Raw genomic sequence first — 20,503 nt, 5'->3', positions numbered from 1 at the left:
TATAGCCACTTTCGACCAGTTTTTATAGTACTTACTTGTTAGCCCCACATTTCTAAGAAAGTCGTTTCTGTGCTGCAGTGTTGGTCTTTGCTTCACATTTCCCAGTTGTGTGCTGACTTGCTGCCCGGGAGAGTGGCGGCTTCTTAGCCACAGCGCACGCGGCTCTCCCTGCCTCGTCTTCGCACTATGCTTGGACCATCGTGCCTGGTCGAATTCATGTTTGGTGTTTTCATCTATGACTGTTATTGCTTACGGCTGGATTATGAAGTGTATCGTGCCTGCATGTCTTTCTTAGGTGATTTTGCTTTCCCCTGCATTTGACAGCATTTTTCTTTTATGTAGCTCTTTCTGTGCCACTAATTCATTACTGTACTCTGTAAAGTTCCTCTCAGTAGACGAAACCCATCAAGTTTCAGTTCCTGTGTTTTGAGCCACCTCACCTGGTGCCTTCTCTTTTCTCATATGCACGTGCTGTGGGCTGGCTCCACATTCCTTGTCCTGAGATTGGCTGGCACCAGATCTTGGGAATTTCCTGGCCTCTTCCTTGTTAGACGACTTGGTTCTGGAGTCCTATGTGATAATTTTTCTTGTTTTCTTTCTTTCTTTTGTTTATTTGCTTGTTTATTTATTTATTTATGGCTCTCATTTTAATCATCTGAAACCTGAAAAAGCCTTACATGTCTGCAGATATTTTTACTTTACCTTCCCACTGGTCTGGTAGTTTTATTGGCTGTGGAATTCCAGGCTGGCGATCATTTTCACTCAGAAATGGAAAGCCTTTGTTTCCCACCTGCCAGTGCTGCTGCTGGGAAGTCTGAGCTCATTCAGATTTCTCCTCAGAGACCAGAGCCCCCCCTCCACCCCTTTTAGAAAGACTTTGTGATCTTTTTAGGTAGTGTTAATAATTTGAGATGCTGTGCTTTGGTTTGGATGTGTTTTTGCATCAGGGACACTTAGTGAGCCTTTTTGTGATCCTCTCGTAATTCCGTCCCCTTTGCTCAGGGTCTTCACCTTTGGAATCTACTGTGATGTCGGTTGTTGGACCACGGGGACTGATCTTCTGGTTTTATTTTTTGTCTCCTATTTTATATTTATTTAAGAGTTTTTTTATTCTTTTAAGAGAGAGAGAATGAGCACAAGCAGTGGGGAGGGGTAGAGGAAGAGGGAGAAGCAGACTCCCTGTTGTGCTCGGAGTCTTAGAGGCTTGATCCCAGGACCCAGAGATCATGATCTGAGCTAAAGTCAGTTACTTAACCGACTGAGCCATTCAGGCTCCCCTCTCCTTTTTTAGATTCGTATCTTTATTTTACTTTCCATGAGATTGCCTTAACCTCGTCATCCAGTCTCTTATATTTGCAACCTTTGCTATTTTTAACATTTTTAAGAGGTGTTTCTCAGAATATTTCTTTTGAAAACTTCTTCTTGTTTCAGATGCATTATCTTACTTCCTTTAGGATATCAGTTATAGTTACTTTGACGCTGTCTCTCTTTCCTCTGAGCTTTTTCTGTCTTTCCTGTTGGCTTTCCTTAAATGTGGGTTTGGTTCTCTTCTTAAGTTTGGGTGAGCCTTTGGTGTTTGTAAAGTGACTCGAGAACTTTACTGTAATTTTGTGTAGGAAATGTCAGCCAGTTAGTTATGGAATCACCAATTTAGTATCAGCAGGCCTTTTCATTAGGGGAAATCTGAGGAATCCTTTAGTGTCTTTCAGGTTAGAACAAGCCTGGTTATTAGCATTTGAGAAACCAAGAGGGGAAAGAGAATGAGGGTCTTGTTGATTTTTTTCACTTTATCTTGTTTTCATTGTGGTACTTCACTCCCAGCATCATCTGTATCTGGTGTCCAAAATTGTGACTATTTATAGTTCAGTCTTTCTGCTGAGTTAATATATGGTTCTCTGCCTGGATAAGGGAGACATTCCAGGGGTCTGTTTCCTACAATGATTTTCAGTCTTCCATATTTCAAACCCTTTTCTTACCACCTATCTTTAGAGAAAAGTTGTGCTTCAAATTCTTGAGTTCTAGAACCCTATAGTGAGCTCTAACTTATTTCCAGAAAAGAAATGAGGTTGAGAGGAATTCTAGAACAGACTTAAAGTGATCATTAATAGCTTTCAGTTCTTATTGAGGAGATTCCAAATTCCTCAGTGGCATGTAAAAACCTTTGCTGTCTACCCCTAAATGCTGTCATGCTATTTGTCAGCAATACTTCTTGTGCATATATCCCTCTTTCTCTCCATGTGCCTTTGGTCATCTTTTCTCTTCATTGAAATGCTCTTTCCACATGTGCATGTGCAGATCCTACTTAGTTTCTTTCTCTGTCTTTCTTTTTTTTTAAGATTCTTTATTTGAGAGAAAGAGAGAGAAAGTGAGAGCGAGCATGAGAGGGGGGAGGGTCAGGAGGAGAAGCAGACTCCCGCTGAGCGGGGAGCTCGATGCGGGACTCTATCCTGGGACTCCAGGATCACGACCTGAGCTGAAGGTCTGACTCTGCCTCACTGGCTATAAACTGGCCCAACCAACTGAGCCACCCCGGCACATACTAGTTTTCAGGGCTCAGCATATATGTCATCTGTCCTGAAGCTACTCAGCTTTTGCCAGCTGGAGCTCATCTCTCTTCCCATGATAAATATATTACTTTATTTCAACATCATTGATGGTTACCAGTAAAAGAATTGTAGAAAGTTTTAGTGGTTCATATTTCTTCTTTGCTCAATGGTATTCGTTGTAAATTGAATTCAGCTCTTTGCAAACTGGAGCCATTAACTATTTCAGAGTAGCCTAATTGGAAATGAAGAACTGGAATACACTGTTTTGAGGGCCTCTTCTGTTCTCTGTCACAACATTTGTTAGAGTTGTCATTTTTTTTTTTAATGTCAGACTCATCCTTTTCAATTGAGATGGATTTATTTCTTAAATATTCTTTGGATCTATCTTGAATATTGTGGGTTTCTTTCTGTTTCAGAATGCATGTGCAGTAGGTGACTTTTAAAAGAAAGAAGATACACATGTCAGGAGTCATTTATTTTTTTCAACTCATCCAGTGATACTTAAAAACTAATTAAAAAACATTTCATTACAGCTTCATGAAGAAAATTTTGAAATTACTACACTGCGGATTGATGTTGTCACTGATGGAAGACATGCAGAGGTAGAATTCACAACTGATTGGCAAAAAGATGCTGAACGCAGAGATCTCACTATAAATTCCATGTTTTTAGGTAGTATCTGGAGATAATGTTTTAATCTAATCTTTCTGAAAGCTTTTTTTTTTTTTGTAAAGATTATTTATGTGAGAGAGAGAGCAGGGTGAGGTACAGAGGGCAAAAAAGAGAGAATCCCAAGCTGAGTCTGTTCTGGGTGAGGTGCCCATTGTGGGGTACAATCCCACAACCCCAAGATCATGACCTGAGCAGAAACCAAGAGTTGGATGCCTAACCGACTGTACCACCCAGGTGCTGCCAAAAGCCTCCTTTTCAAGTGAATCTGCATCCTAGAAATGTTCTCCAACCTGAGAGGTTGCATTAGTTTCATCTGAGAGTGTAGCATATGGGTTAAAAGATGAGTCTAGAGCCAGAGTCCTGGGTTCAGATTCTGACTCTGCCTCACTGGCTATAAACTGAGGATGCTAAGATCTGCTTCCTTTGCAAGGCTGTCATGAGGATTAAAGATGTTAATAATTTTAGGTCTTTAGAACAGTGCCTGGCACATGTACACATTCTGTGTCCACTTACTAATTGCATCTAAAAATGGTTAACATTTTAGGTAAGAAAAATGCACCCACATACATTCCCCCATATCATTCTCCATTGCTCTGTTTTTTGTGCATGCCCACCCTAGGCTTTCTTTCCTCTTTTCTGGTGCCCATGGCACACACTTGTGAATGACCTCAGCATTCTGTTGCTGTGCCCAGACACAAGGTCAGATTCTTTCATAGCATTGCATTTTAGGAATCAACCTGTAATCAGAGTTGGCATACAAGAGAAAACCCATTTATTATCTCAACTTGGGTTTTTTTGTTAAAAAAAAAATTGAGATTCATAGTAGGTGAATTAAGTTAGTACTTTATTAAAGCATATTTTTTGTCCTTTATAAAGATTTTATTTCTTTATTTGACAGACATAGATCACAAGTAGGCAGAGAGGCAGGCAGAGAGAGAGAGGGGAGGAAGCAGGCTCCCCGCTGAGCAGAGAGCCCGATGCGGGGCTCGATCCCAGGACCCTGGGATCATGACCTGAGCCGAAGGCAGAGGCTTTAACCCACTGAGCCACCCAGGCGCCCCTTTTTGTCCTTTAAATTGTAGTCAAGCCCTTTGTGTTTAAGACTTTGGATTAGAAAAGAGCTGAAGCAACCACTCTTCATAACATAGTTGTGGCAATTGTAATAGTGAAAGCATGAAGGACAGGTTCCTTGCTACCCAAAAGTATCCTATATTAGTAATCTCTTTCAAGTTGAAGGTGGTATAAGGTGTGGAAACAATTACTTTGTCATCACAATGAAAATCCTCTTCCAGATTTCTTTTGGTTAGCAAAAACAGGTATTAATGTAGGTCTTTTATAAAGGTGATGTGGCCTAAAATGAACTTGGAGACAGTGAGGGAAAACTTGTAAATAGGATTTGCTTCATGGGATGGAGAAGGGGGTTGTATGCCAAGATGGGCATCTCTTGCTAACTGCATTAATAATGCGTTTCTAGAGCAGCTACTAGGTTCTCAGTTACTTGATACACTTTATCGCATTGAACTGTCAAAAAAACTTCATTAAGTATTAAATCCATTTAATGAGGAAATAGGCTGAGATTTTAAGGAGCTTAGCTCAAGTCACAGACTGCCATGATTGGAACTTGGATTTCCAAAGCCTAGGTGATTTATGACCAGAGGGAGCCCAGTTGGGGCAGTGTTTTCTCTCCATTATGTGACCAAACTCCACAGGTTTATTTCATCTTAGCTCATTCTCACTTAGGGTAAACTGCTCCAGCTAGTGCAGTGTATAAAATTTGCTAACTGGCTTCTCCTAAGCATCTCTAACTAAAAGAGAGAAGCTAATATTCCTTTCCAGTGTACTGCTTGATAGAAGTAAAAACTATTCTTAGTGCTACTACTGTTTTCTAACATTTGCTGAGCCCTTATAATGTGCCAGGCACTGGCACAAGCACATCACAGAAATTTAATCTTCCCAGCATCCCTATGACGCACATACTGCTGTTTAGCCCACAGTAATTGGCTTAAAGTCATGCAGCTGGTAGATTGCAGAATTAGGATTCCAACTTAAGCATCCTGGTTCCGGAGGTCACATTCTTAACCACGACATTATTCTTAGCAGCTCAACTTTCTTATTTTTATGCACCATATTTTGAAAGTGCTATTCAAAGCAAAAAGCAAAGTGCACACTGATAGGATATTCTCACTAATTTTAACTTTGAACCCATTTTTCTGTCCAGGCTTTTTTCAAGCTTTACTGGATGATGCATTACGAGTTCTGGCATTTCTGATTACTTTGCTTCTCGAACCTTGCTCTTGTCTTATGTTTGTTTTTTTTTTTTTTTTTTTTAAGATTTATTTATTTATTTATTTGACAGAGATCACAAGTAGGCAGAGAGGAGAGGAGGAAGCAGGCTCGCCCCTGTGCAGAGAGCCCAATGCGGGGCTCGATCCCAGGACCCTGAGATCATGACCTGAGCTAAAGGCAGAGGCTTTAACCCACTAAGCCACCCAGGCGCCCCTGTTTTTTGTTTTTTAATTTCCTGCAAAAAAAAAATTTTTTTTAACTGAAAATGACTTTAGTACTTCCATGCTCACCAGGGAGAGTCCAGTCTTGTCATTAAGAAACAGATATACCACATGTAGTTGCTACTTTGGAATCATATTTTGCCTATTTCCTCTCCACCCTCCCATTTTCTGTTATTTCTTTGAATTTGGAGCCTTTTAAATTTGCTATACATATCAAGATGCCATATAAATCAGTTTGGGAAGTGTTAAGCCTGAGCTTACTAGTATTCTGCATTTGGGTTATCAAAGAGCATTGAAGTTCAAACAGAATTCAGTTGCGTAGTTGTTTTTCAGTCGTAGTGGCAGTATCTCTTGGGATCACCAACCTCCCCACTGGAATGTTTGAATGGTGTGGAGAGGGAGAGGATCTTACACAGAATCTTGAGCAGACACCGAGCTAAGCTAAGTGCAGAGCCCCATGGGGGCTTGATTCCACAACCCCAAGATTGTGACCTGAGCTTTAACCAACTGAACCACCCAGGTGCTCCAAAAAAATCTGCATTTTTAAAGGTTTTTTTTATGCCTCATTAGGATATTTTTAGCTAATTCTTCTATTTATATATGGTATTTTTGTTTATAAGAGCTTTTTGTGTATTAGGGAAATTAGGTATTTGACTTTGTATTGACTTACATATTTTTCTCAGTATGTCAGTTATTTTATGCTTTTCATTATGGTGGTTCTTGCCATGCAGACATACTTGATGTTTAGGTGGTTGGATTGTTTCTTTTAAGGTTCTGGTGGGGTGTGTGTGTGTGTGTGTGTGTGTGTGTGTGTTTTCTTGGTAAACCCCCATGTAGACTAAAATCTGCATATCCCCCATGTAGACTAAAATCTGCATATTAATTTTTGACTCCCCGCCCCACTTAATTACTAATAGCCTACTATTGGTAGGAAGCTTTACTGATAACAGAAACAATTGATTAATACAAACTTTGTGTGTTGTATGTATTAGACACTGCTTTCTTACAATAAAGCAATCTAGACAAAAGAAAATGTTAAGAAAATTGTAAGAGAAAAAATGTCTACAGTCTTGTTAAAACAAAACAAAACACACATGTGTGTGCGCTCATGCGCACCTGGGTGGCTCAGTTGGTTAAATGTGTCTTTCTTTAGCTCCCAGCATCCTGGGATCCAGCCCTGAGTTGGGCTCCGTGCTCAGCAGGAAGCCTGCTTCTCCCCACCACCAGCCCCCTAGTCCTGCCCATTGTGCTCATCTTGCTCTCTCCAATAAATAAATAAAATAAAATCATTAGGAAAAAATTTACCTCTCAGTGGGGCCCATAGAGTGCAAACCTGTGTTTAAGAATTAACTGTATATTTTGAAAGGTTTTCCCCATTCTGAGATCATAAATTTTCCCCCCCTATGGTTTATTGTTTAGTTCTTCCAGATTCTTTTTGCTATTTATTTTTTTTCCAGATTATTTGGCTCTTCTAGTTTATTTTCCCATATTAACTTGAAAATCAGCTTGTTTGGTGTCTCCACACCAATTCTTTTCACTTCTGGGTATTATCTTTTTAGTTGCTGTTGTGAATACAGCCTTTTATTCCATTACGTCTTCATTTGATAGTGGGTATTTATGAATGGTGTTCATGTCTGTATTTTAACTTTGTAACTCTTCACTTAGTTTTTAAAAGAGAATTTTATTTTCTAGCTCCTATTTGCTAACAGTGATCTCTCCCCTTTTTTTTTTAATGAATAGGTTTTGATGGTACCTTATTTGACTACTTCAATGGTTATGAAGATTTAAAAAATAAGAAAGTTAGGTTTGTTGGACGTGCTAAACAGAGGATACAAGAAGATTATCTTCGAATTTTAAGATATTTCCGGTAAAAATTTTTTAAAAATACTTTAATAATACAGATTTTAATATCCCAGAGCACAATTCCAATCATGTGAAATGCGCAGGTCAGAGTACAACATGGAGACATCCCAAATGTCTGTCTCTAATAGACTGATTAGTAAAGTGTGACCTAACTGTGAGATAGTACTTAGATACTTCCTATTATTTTTTCCCCCAAAACACAGATACTCCATTCTGTGATGATCTTGTATAAAATTCAACTTTAAATCATTTTTTAAATGTCCATTTTTTTTCTTGCACTGATCATTCATTACATAGATAACTGAGTGTTTACCATAGGCCAGTCACTTCACTTGCTGGGTGCTTTGAATATGGAGGAATGAGTGCCTTTGCCTTTATATGGCTTTTAGGTGTTTTAGGTGGTCATGGGTAACCCTTAGATGAGCTTGCTAAAAGTATGAAATGAATTTGGATGGTGGTGTGGGTAGCACTGATTTTTAAACCCTGAGCTGTAACCCTTTTTAAAAATGATTCTGACTGGCTAGTTTATGTCTAGTATTTTTCACTGGTTGGGATCATATTTAGAATATTTTGTAATGGAGCCTACATATTTTATCAGTAAATGCTTGTCCTTTATTTGTTTATTTAATTTTATTTATTTATTGGAGCGAGAGGGAGGGAGAGAAGCAGACTCCTCTGCTGAGCAGGGAGTCTGACTTGGGGCTTCATCCCAGAACTCTGGGATCATGGCCTGAGCCAGAATCAGATGGTTAACCGACCAAGCCACCCAGGTACCCCAGTGTTGTTCCCTTAAATTTGAGTACTTGTAACACTTTTGCAGATAACAGAACACAGACTGACATCCATAGTTACTGTCATTTAATCTACATTATTAATGAAATGAATTTTAAAGATGAGTGTTAGTACAGGCATACGTTAAGGCTTCCAATTCTGAGATTGCTAGAAACACACTCCACTCTGTGCAACTAGATCAGTCCTATTTGAAACTCTTCATTCAAAGTACTGATGGGCACAGACAAGTAAGCTTTGTACACACTGTTCCAATGATGGCATTCCAGGCTTTCCAAGAATGTTCTGCATTATTCCTCCAGTAAGGGTACCAGTTTTAGGAAGTACATTTGATGGCCATTCTAAATGTCTCAGTCACTGATTTGGAAATGAAAGTGAGCAGAGGGTTCTAATTCATGCTAGTTTAAATTTTATTGGCTCCCAGATTTTGTCATCTGGGAGCAAAAAGAAGGTAAGGAATTAACCAGATGTCTAAAGCCCCTCTTAAACTTAAATCATCTGTGTTGTCTCATATTAGATGTATAGAATAGTACCAGTAAAATGCAAAATGAGATTTTTCTGGTGATATGCCAACATAGAGGTAACATGGCATGAGAATTTTGTTTTGCAGGTTTTACGGGAGAATTGTAGACAAACCTGGTGACCACGATCCTGAGACTTTGGAAGCAATTGCAGAAAATGCAAAAGGCTTGGCTGGAATATCAGGAGAGAGGATTTGGGTTGAACTGAAAAAAATTCTTATTGGTAACCATGTAAATCATTTGATTCACCTCATCTATGACCTTGATGTGGCTCCTTACATAGGTGAGAGCCAAGTTATAAAGTATTTGAGTTTTTCACAGTGAAACATCTGGTTTAAAATTTCATAGGGAAAAATGTTTGACTAATACAAAAGGAGAAATGCAGTATTTTAAAATAAGATCAACTTTGGGGTCAGGGATGGAACACAGTGGCCTTCAGTGTCAGACCTGGTTTTGAATGATGCTTTGCCACATATCTCTGTGGTTTGGATTAGTTCCTCGATTATTAGTTGTTGAATCTAAAAAAGGGGTGTGAAGGTAACAGCATCTGTCTAAGAGAAGGGATGAAAGATTCAGTGAATTAATACATGTAGAGCACTTAAAGAGTGACATACATAGAAATTAATAAATCTATTCAGAAAGAACAGTGATGTATGCTGAAGCACACTTCAGGAAACTTGGGGGTATGTCAAATACAGTTTTTGAATGGTAGTAGGGGTGGGTGGATAGTCTGTGAGAGTAGATCAGTGGGCAGTCATGAGTAAGTATCTCTTGCAAGTCTGACACCACCGCCACTGCCTCTGGACGTCCAGATGTAGTTCATTAATGGAAACTCAGGTGTTAGGACTCCCCTTAGGTCTTGGGGACATTATGGGAGGGAATAGCAGCAGTGTTTATCAGTGGTTAACCTTTAAGATGGAGCATCAGACTGAACCAGTGAGTTCCAGTGACAGGGCATTCTCTGTACTATAACTGTGGTTGGTTGAGGATATGATTGTGTTTTATTAAATTTACGCACTGTAAAAAGTAAAAAGTGGTGAAAAATTTTTTTCTCCTTCCAGGCTTACCTACTAATGCAAGTTTAGAAGAATTTAACAAAGTTAGTAAAAATGTTGATGGTTTTTCACCAAAGCCAATGACTCTCTTGGCCTCATTATTCAAAGTACAGGATGATGTCACAAAACTGGATTTGAGGTTGAAGATTTCAAAAGAAGAGAAGAACCTTGGTATATTCATAGTTAAAAACAGGAAAGATTTAGTTAAAGCAGCAGATAGTTCAGAGCCACTGAAACCCTATCAAGACTACATTATAGACGTAAGTATATACAGGCTTGGTCAGAACTAATTTATTAACAGTAAGACCCACAGTGTGTTCTGTGGATTTCATTTACTGTAAATGAAAAATTTCACCTCGGTTATTTATTTGCATTTTAGGATAGGATCAATAGCAAGCATTCTAACATGTGCTGGAACTAAATGTCTAATTTTGGCTCTTAGGCTAGGGAATCTGATGCAACCACCCGCGTATGTGAGCTCCTGAAGTACCAGGGAGAGCACGGTCTTCTGCAGCAGATGCAGCAGTGGTGCGTTCCTCCGTTTCCTGTAAGTGGCCATGACATCAGAAAAGTGGGCATTTCTTCAGGAAAAGAAATTGGGGCTCTGCTGCAGCAGTTGCGAGAACAGTGGAAAAAAAGCGGCTACCAAATGGAGAAAGATGAACTCCTAAGTTACATAAAGAAGAGTGAAAATTGATGAGAGCTGGCACTCAGTAGCAGAAAATTTGGGGTAAGGTTAGATTTTCTTTTCTCCCTCTCAGTGAGATTTAAGAGACTTGAATATGTAGGCGAAAGAAAGCCAGCTTAGACCAGCTTAGAGGACCTTTTCAGATCAACAGAGGTCTTCTGTGGTGAGTTTCAGGCAGTAAACTCAAGTCTACCTCCTCTTAATCTCATTTATATCCTTGAACCTTGTGTTTCTTTCAGAATAGCTCCTGCTGTGATAGTATAGTTGGCTTCCCCTGTCTTCATCTGTCTAGGTGTCCCCTCTCTCCCACCCCAGCGTAACGCATTACTGATCTTAAAAAGTGCTGTCTTTAAGAAAGAAGTGTTTGATGTTTGCAGTTGAAATAACTACATTATTTTACCATTGTCTTTAAGTGTCAATTCTTACTTGAATTTCAAAATAAAATTGTATTGAAAGTAGCTGACAAAATATCCTGTATAAAATTGTAAAGACCAGGTATGTCCCTGGTGGCTGGCATTCATACACCCAAAACTTGTTCTAGCAGTCTCTAAGTTTTAGTACGTAGTCCATATCGTCCTTTGTTACAATGATTTCTTTATGCGTACTAGGCCTGAGAAAGACTGCCTTGACAATTACACTGGAGCCTTTTATTTTAATAAACATTCCCTTTGGAATTGGAAGATAAATGTGTTTATGTGGTATATGACAGTATACATCAGGTTTATATACAGCAACAGTACTCCTCTACCCTCAGTCATTAATTTTTTTCACAAATTAAAAAGATATGGCCTACATTAAAACTCCATGACCAGACTTGTATGTATGCTTTTTTAAGGCTTGAGCCCCAAATGCTTTCAGTAGGTAAAGGGGTGTACAGTGCCAAGTATTGTTTCAGCTGTTACATTCTGACATTTTATAATTGATTTTTACTTTTTGTGTAGCCAGTCCTAGCATCTCTGTCCCTTGTGGAGACAAGTCAGTAATTTAAGTCTTACTAAAATTAGAGAATCTATATTTCTAAATAGACGTATGTAGAGAGATAGGTATTTCAGAGGTCTTATTTTGTTACTTATAAAACCAGTTTAAAATAGTGTTAAATGCATTTCTTTTATATATCTGAGAATTTTATTGGCCAGTGTCAGTAAACAAAATAGAACACTGTAAGACTACACCCTTCAGGTGGCAAAAGTAAAAGTAGTGTGCCCTCTCTGTGACTGTGCTGCTGGCATAGTGTAAGGCTGTCTGAACAACTGGTACAGTCCTATAAACCCAAGGTTTTTAGTACTACAAAACCCCTACAGCTTGGGGATGTCCTACAGAACAGACAGCATTCTTGAGATGCTTTTCACTTACCTCCTGTACATAAATACACAACATGAGATCTTCAGCTGAGCATTTTAGTTTAGGCAATCATAACCATTGCATATTTGGTAAAAGAAAATATTAATAAATTAAAACAAGAGATTTAACAGTCTGTTTTTGGCCTCATACATTTCTCCCCATTAGTTGAACTTTCCCCAATTATGTAAAGCAGTGAAGTCGTCATATTTACACAAATGTGAAAGGATCCAATCAACACTTGAACATAGAAGCGAAGAGGTAGGTGGCTAATCAGTCTATCTAAAACTTCATCTTAATGCTTAAATTATCAGCTTGTGAGTAAATATTTTACATTATTTAGATTTTCAATTTACATGGAATGGAGGTGCTTACAAAATAGTTACTTTTTAGCCGGATAGAAGGGAGGTATGTTTTAATAAATACCTCTGTTCCATATTAATTTAGGTTCAAATTGGAATTTGGAACAGAATAACCAGGTTGTTCAAATAAACACTGAGTGAATAAGTTATATTTCTCACTAACAAATGTGTAAGGAAATGAACACTATTTTGGGGCTCAAACTGCATATTTTAACTCTTTAATATTTTCAAAATTTACAAATCAGTATGAGAGAAACTCAAGAAAATTAAAGGACCTTGTGTTTGGCACCCTAGCTTTGGGAACTTCTGTCAGAGCACAGATAAGAACTTGCTGTTGGTTCCATGTATCATGAGCAAGTGGCTAACCTTGTGTTAGAGGAATTACAAATAAGTTTTTGCAGGAAACCCATCTCCTCCCTTTCAGAGAGGTCTTCATGTCCTAGCAGGCCAGACTATAATGATACCAAGGTACTAAGGTAAATATTCCTAAAAACCAAGTTTTCTAGACTGTTTTTAATCCTTTCAATAGTATATTTTAATTTAAAACTTCAAATACCTCTTGACTAAGAAACTGCAACCTTCCATGTAATGTTGCTTTTTACTTGTGTATGCATCAAATGCAGTAATTTCCAAAGCAGATCTGATTTTACAAGACCAACTTAATAAATATTAACTTTATCTCTACTGCATTTGTTTATAAGCAAAGTATTACTTTGTCGGGGCTTATCTCATCTTCAGTGTCTGGGATAGTGGGCAGCAGAGCAGATCGAGTCAAACCCCAAAATTTTTGAGGTGACATGTCTTTTTTGGTGGCCGTAAATTTCCATCCAATATGGCTTGCACAGATCCTACACTGGGCGATAGTCCAAGCATACCTACAAAATTAAAGAAAGGTATCAGCTAAGGAAACACATTTCTGTATCCCAAGCCTATCACTGTATAAAGCTGTTATCAAGACAGAGATAAATTCTATATTGTTTCCTGAAACAAACTTGATTGTGCTCTTAAGCTGTGTTTATTTTTTTTTTCTCTCTCGGCATTGGACAAAAAACTGAATCTTGTTGATATAGATTAACTTGCAGGTACCCTTCCTTGGTGGTTTTGTATTGCAGTCATGTTACAAAACACCATCCACCTCAGAAATACATTCTTTCTTGTGAGTTAAAATAGGTGGTGGGAGGGAGAGATACATGAATTTCTCATCTAAAAATCTAAGAACTACTTCACTGAAGTATGATTTTGTCAGAAAATTCATCCAGAAACTCAAATTCTAACTGGCAAAATAAACCAAATCATGTAACTGAAACCGTTCCCTAGGTATATTCCCACACGTTTATTAACAAGTTAATTCTAGTTTTAATCCTTATAAATAAGATTGGACAATCCAAGTGATATGGTCCTATGTCCAAAATGGCAATTATTATTTTTAATTTAGAGAGAGAAAGCCTGAGGGATGGTGTTTTAAGCAAACATGGGGCTTGATCTCAACTATCCTGAGATCACGACCTGAGCAGAAACTCAAAGACGCTTCACCAATTGTGCTACTCAGATGCCCCCAAAAATCTCTGCTTGCCTCTTTCAAAATCAAAGAGTGACCCAGAATTCCCTCAGCCGTACTCTTTTCAAGAACCCTAAGTAGTTCTCAGATGGTGCTGCTAGTCCCAGGCTCCTACTTTGAAGGGCACTGGGCTAAAGAAAAAAAAAATTTAAGAAAACCAGAATTCAGTGGCTTTTCCAGCTGTTTTGTTTGTCACTGCTTGGGAAGTACTCTCTGGTTTGACATACTACAGAATGTGGTTTAGATACAGTTTTACTGGGTTATAAGCCAGCTGGTTTTCAGAATGAGCTAAAAGGAAAAATGAAAAGTCTGGATTAAATGCATAGTTAATTTAAGGATAACTACAGTTGGCAACCTTCTAACTTTATATTTAGTGAGAGTATACCAAAGTAGCTGTTACTAGCCATTCATAAAAATGAAGAGCATTTAAATAGTATTCATCTCATTGTCTATTTTTGATTATAATTCTAACAACTCTGCTTAGGACTCTGTCCAATTAAGGCACCCCCTGCCCCACCCCACTGCCGGCAAAAGTAACTACCACATTACCCAGGAAACCAGCTGTGCTCTGTAGAAGGCCGGCCTATGAGGTTCAAGTTGCAAGCCTTATACACGGTCAGTGTCTCATGCACATATCCATGAGGATTCACATAAGCTGCCATCGGTCCACACAATGATAAACTACAAGAGATAATCAGCATAGAAGATAAGTCAAAATGGGAAGGAGAAAGTCTAATGAGGTTATAAGAGGTAACATCGGACCCTTAGTGGTAAACAGGAGGTTGGGAGTCAGCCCAGTTTCATTCAGTCTACATGTCTGTAAAACGGAGCTCATCTAAAGGAGTCTCTGAGAGTGGAAGTACAGTGAAAAGGTCCTATTAGGCATCCTCGGGTAACTGATTACTTTGTAGGCAACAGTTTCCTTACTGTCCTGATTTATAATTATCATTTTGTACTAAAGTAATTCTTACACATTTATGTCACACAGGATCAGTACATGTTCAGAAGGGCCCTATGTGTGCCTAGAAGATCCTACCTGAGGCGTTCATCTTAGGTCCTTAATCACTAGGAAGATAAACAAATTATCTAGCAGGAATGGGAAAAAAAGAATTGCCCCCTTGTTTGCCTTTACCATGCTCATTACTTGTGAATAATATCTTACATCACCACTGCTGCTGAGCACCCAGTCAGGAAGGGTTTCTTAAACTTCCATAGAGCGTTTTTTAAGGGAGATACACGGATAATGGAAATACAGCCTTGACTATAACTCTGTTAGAGCAGTTGGGAAAATGTATTCAGAAGTATACTGAACATTTCTCACCTGAATATTTCATTTTTGGTTGTTATTTCTGTTTCTTGACATTGTTTACAGCAAAGAGATGTACACTAAAAAAATTAAGAGAAAATTAGTGAGGAAAATTCACACTTGTTTAATTATGTAATTACACAGCCCATCAAGAAACTAAAGTATTGCTCCCTTTAAATACCATGCTTTCCTTCCAACCATTCAAAAACGGAGTTTTAAAGTAGGACTGAGAAAACCTCTGAGATCTGACACATACTTATAAAACTACTGACTTTGTCGGACAAAAAGTAATAGATACATACAAGCACAAATGCTTTGTGTAGAAATGGAAGTGTCTGAGGGATGTAAAAACAGTCTAAGTGTCTGTATGATCCCAAATGAAATATCTAAATTATCCTTTAAATAATGGAAAACTAGCGGGGTGGCTGGGTAGTTCAGTTGGTTAAGTGTCTGCCTTCGGCTCAGGTCATGATCTCAGGGTCCTGGGACAGAGTCTCAAGTTGGGGTCCCTGCTCAGAGCGGAGTCTGTTTCCCCTCTCCCCGCTCATTTATGCCTGCTATCCTTCTCTAGGGCACTCTCTGTCTCAAATAATTAAAATCTTGAAAAAAATAAATCAGGTAAAACAAGCGAACAACTAGTTTTCTAATTGCATGACTACACGACGGTCCCATAGATAATCAAGCCTAAAATATGGGTGTCATGAACATGGTAACTTTACTCACTTTATTCATAATATCTAGTTCACACCGAAGTCGTTGGATTGCACTACCAATTTTAAGGAGCTGAATCCTTAATACATCATCAATAGGAAGACAAGCAGCTACTCTGTAAGAAAAATCTTAAAGACATGGTGGTTTTTTAAGTTTTAAATTTTTGAAGCAGATATGAATCATATAATAATGTCTTTTTGAAATAAACCCTCTCTAAAGAGTTCCCAAAGAATGTATTGGACATAATTATAAACAATACTAAAATACAGTAGCTATTGAGTTTATATTCTTAGGAAGTTCCAAAGTTAATTTCTTTTCCCATAATTGGTTTTAGAAATGTCTTTTATTTATTTTGAGCAATATAGGTGGGAAAGTTTATTGCAGTGAGAGTGGCAAGCTCCAAAGAGCTGTGCCCCAGAGTTTGGGTTTCTTTTATTAACACCTTTTTTTTTGATCTTTTAAACATGAAAATCAAACCCGTGATATAATAAGTCAGTTTGCTACAAGACTAGAAAAATGGCTACAGTAATTGTACCTAATAACCAGAGAGATTATATGTATGTAAGATAAATAAGTCTTAGAACTAGGGTCCTTTTGAAAGCCATCTTAAAGGACAGGGAGAGTCCTGACACTCAAGTTTTTGAATGTGCCCCATTTACTGCAATTTGGTCTACGGCCATAACACCCTGAACATGCCTGATCTTGTCTGCAATTTGAACTTAACAGGAAAACTGCTTAAGATTAGACTGCTCACAAAATTGAAGAACTCTGTTAAAATTACCCACTCATTTTTTAAATGCTCAAAACAAATGTGTATGCTTTTCAGAATGAATAAAATATTAAACAGAAAAATGATTTACTAAAACATCAAAGGCCATAGGAAGGAAGTAGACTTTGCATACCTATTGGATTTGAAGGAAGAGAATCATCTTTTAGATTTTCATCCCATTCACGCAGCTGTTTCTTGATTCTATCCATTAAAGTTTCCTTGTTTAAAATAAAAGCAGCCACAATAAGGTTCACAGACTTTTTAGAACTTAGTGCCAGATTTTCAACTCATAAAATAAAACTAATGTATTAGTAGCAATTTAAGTCCTCACTGCACTAAAATCTGAATCCCTGTTTAAAAGTGTCTGTTTTCTTACGCTCCGATGACCAAAGCCCCGGTTCATGGGCCCAGCACTAAGTTGGCTTTCCAGGCCCCTCTCCTCCACTGTCTTTCCCCAGTGGCATAGGCTCCTTTGATAGGTTTTTTGATCAACTGTGTGGAACTGGCCTCTCTTCTCCCCCTCTCTAGGATGGCTTTTCTGACTCTGTTCATAGGGACAGTGACTCCTATAAATTTCATGAGCACTTGCTACCTACATACCTTACTTGGCACCTCTTTAGTAAACAACAGTGCATACTATCTTTTCACAAATGTATGCGAACAGTACTTGTTTATCTGTAATGGCCCAAAGCTGCTGCAGGACAGAGTGAACTGTAGTTTCCTTTAGTGTTGTGCTTGCAATAAGTGTTCAACCTTCAGTGCTTAGTCCTCTGAAGCAAGATTCCACATCTGTGCATGAGATGATTCACTAAGGGAAATGACTAACATCTGTTGAATGTCCTACTATGTGCCAAGTACAGTAACTATCATTATTCCCATTTTTAAAATCCAATTATTTAGGTAAGTAATTTGCCCCAAACCACAGAGGAAACGATAGAAGAGCTTCAAACACAGTCTTTGTGTCTAAAACCCAGATTTTTTGAACAATTCCAGTTTAAGTTTTGAAAGGCATGGTGATGCCTAAGTATTACAATTTGAGAAGCAAAACACTTGAGGATGTAGAGGACTAACTGGGGATCAGGAGATAAGAAGTTCATATTTTCGTATTGGAAAAAACCCAAAATAGTATTACGGGATTCTTTAATTTTCTAAATCTACCTATGCTCACCACATTTCAGATCCTTAGTAGACCCCAAAATGTCTCATCCTGTCCTAAATTTATAAGCCATTAGAAACTAGGAAAATGAAAAATTCTATAGATTAAAGGCAAAGTGAATTCAGTAGTATCTGATTCCTTCGTGCTCTACCTAAATGTAAAGGATGGGATTAGTTCTGAAAATGAGATACCACTGAGTATAAAAGACTATGACCCTTAATTATGACAAGGCTTACCCCAGAAAAAGGTACAAGGTAATACTTACAGCATCATATAAGGAATACAGCCAGCGAGGCCATGAAGTCAAATTTGCACAATGAAACTTTCTCTGAAAACAGAAAAAAAAGTCACTTAAGAAACTATAAAGATTCTTATAGTGGAAAGAAAAATACCTGAAAATGAATTTTGGCCCTGAAAAAAATTTTTACTTTCAAAAATATGGAACATTTTGTAGATAACCCTGTATCTGATGGTTTTCTATTAAATTTGACAATCATGCTTTCTTGTATCTTGCATGTTTTTCATGTATCTTTCAATTTACATTGTAACTAGAATCATTTTTTAAAAAATATTTTATTTATTTATTTGACAGAGAGGGAGAGAGATCCTAAGTAGGCAGAGAGGCAGGCAGGCAGAGAGAGAGGGGGAAGCAGGCTCTCTGCCGAGCAGAGCCCGATGCAGGACTCGATCCCAGGACCCTGAGATCATGATCTGAGCTGAAGGCAGAGGCTTAACCCATTGAGCCACCCAGGCACCCTAGAATCATCATTCTTATTGGCAAAGTTCATGAAATTTCAGTGCCAAGCAAACTTAGTAAAATTAAGACAAACTTGAAGAGTGACTAAACATCTGTTGACCACATTACCTGCTTTTATACTATTATTTGTTGTTCAGTATGCATAGTGAAAATATCATCCAAATGGTCTTTGTGTAAAACTTTAAATGGCTTTCAACTGAATTACCAAGAGGCAAACATAAGAAATGAGGCAATTCAAAGAAAACAATGATCATACACTCAAGACTCAGCATGATTAAGTCCCCATTTAACAGAATTCAGGGAAAGGGGAAAAGCACTGGGTATGTCTTCCAATTGTTGTATATGGAATCCAAATGAGAGTGTGCCAAAAGCCACAGAAAAATGTGAATTATATTTAAATTTCAGTAGAATTTCTACATTTGATGAGAAGGCTCAATAATCATTAAGATGTCAGTCCTCAAAGTTTATATTCAATGTAATACCAACATGACTGGAATTAAGAAGCATAAGTTAAAGTTCATTTGGAAAAATGTATAAAACCTACCAAGAAAGTTTGGAAAACAAGGTGTTTTATAGGACACAAAAATATGATGGAGAATACACGGCAGTAGTGCTGTTAAAGCAACAAACTGGAAACAACCTAAATGTCAAGGAACAATGTAATACATTGTTGTGTATGTAATACAGGAGAGGATATACTGCACCTGATCAAGCAAGGCCTATCAAACCCAAGGAGAATAAAGAATGATTACATCTTTCTCAATAAAGAAAACAAAACCTATAGAGGTACAGATATTCATACTTTTGTAAACTGTTAACTGACATTGGGTATGACACATGAAAACTGGGTGGGAAAGGAGGAAGGTGGCTCAACATAGACTGTCCCATAGTAGAACAAGCAAAGCAAGCTCTTAAGACTTAACAAAATGAAAGGGAGATCCTATGCTTGTACTCGCAAGACCAAATGAATGTGAAACGGGGAAGGACACGATACATGTAGGAAAGACTTGGGACTTAGCTGATAGTTACGAACTAACCCTTGTGCTGCAGAGCTCATATCCTACTCTCTGCAATCCTGTGCTTGAAGAAGTCCAGAATCTAAGATGAGACAATAATGTTCCCCTTCTGTGACAGAAATGGGAGCCTCAATTGTCAGGGACCAGGATGCTAGGAGGAGGTCAAGAGTTTGCTCTACAGATGTTCAGTTTGGAGCTGCCTCTCAAGGGGACATGATAATTATTTTTAAATATTTTAGGTAAATACTTACATGGATGAGGATAGACTTGTTTTTCAAGGCTCATGAACCAATGGATTCTTTAATGAGATGAATTTTTGGTTCAATATAATCCTTCTTGTATTTGAAGCTACCAAAAGATAGGTCTGGGATGGCCTCCAAGTACATGTTTGAAAAGTAATTTAAGCCAGAGGAGCCAGAACATAAGACACTTAAGTTACTCTCCAACCAGTTCTTTATGTTTAAGACAAAAAAAGTTAAGACTAAGGATTTTGGTCACAGTACAAATAAATACTACAGAATAAACACACAAAATAAAAACACACTAAAGTAGCCTATCAGGCAACCCTGACTATTGAGTAATAACAAAGGCGTCTATGTCCGTATGTGTATTACAAAAGTTCTCTAGTTTGGTAGCATTATCATCCACATTCCAAAGATAGGGAACACATAGAGGCACAGAAGGATGGTAAAACTTGCCCAAGGTCACAGTTCATAAATGGGGACTGCTAGACTGTGCATCCAGGGAGTCTGACTAACCATTATTCAAATATTCAAAAATATTATTGAGCGCCCAGTATGTGTCAGGCATTAATTATCTTTACACATTTGGGGTAAACCAGGGACTAAAACAAAGACTAAAATTCTTGTCCTGTGGAGCATATACTTAG

The 20,503-nt window shown here is 38.0% G+C and overlaps 2 protein-coding genes across 4 annotated transcripts in view; one reads left to right on the top strand and one right to left on the bottom strand.

The window, feature by feature from the left end:
* The window catches only part of TRNT1 (tRNA nucleotidyl transferase 1), a 19,228-nt gene extending 7,783 nt beyond the window's left edge, over nt 1-11,445 (top strand). For both annotated transcript variants that reach the window (XM_080811910.1, XM_080811911.1), the window contains exons 4-8: nt 3,080-3,218; nt 7,466-7,592; nt 8,988-9,181; nt 9,960-10,213; nt 10,396-11,445. In XM_080811910.1, the coding sequence (XP_080668036.1) occupies nt 3,080-3,218; nt 7,466-7,592; nt 8,988-9,181; nt 9,960-10,213; nt 10,396-10,650 (969 nt within the window). In that variant the 3' untranslated portion in view covers nt 10,651-11,445. The remainder of the gene's footprint in view (nt 1-3,079; nt 3,219-7,465; nt 7,593-8,987; nt 9,182-9,959; nt 10,214-10,395) is intronic.
* Nucleotides 11,276-20,503, bottom strand: part of CRBN (cereblon) — a 25,274-nt gene continuing 16,046 nt past the window's right edge. The window contains exons 5-10 of one of the 2 annotated variants that reach the window (XM_080811889.1): nt 18,107-18,169; nt 16,819-16,903; nt 15,929-16,044; nt 15,221-15,285; nt 14,449-14,580; nt 11,276-13,216 (exon numbers count right to left, since the gene is read on the bottom strand). In XM_080811889.1, the coding sequence (XP_080668015.1) occupies nt 13,036-13,216; nt 14,449-14,580; nt 15,221-15,285; nt 15,929-16,044; nt 16,819-16,903; nt 18,107-18,169 (642 nt within the window). In that variant the 3' untranslated portion in view covers nt 11,276-13,035. The remainder of the gene's footprint in view (nt 13,217-14,448; nt 14,581-15,220; nt 15,286-15,928; nt 16,045-16,818; nt 16,904-18,106; nt 18,170-20,503) is intronic. The other variant, XM_080811888.1, reaches the window with a different exon arrangement.

Source organism: Martes martes (assembly GCF_963455335.1).
Source record: "Martes martes genome assembly, chromosome: 1".
Lineage (NCBI taxonomy): Eukaryota > Metazoa > Chordata > Mammalia > Carnivora > Mustelidae > Martes > Martes martes.
This window is presented reverse-complemented; position numbering and strand designations above follow the sequence as displayed.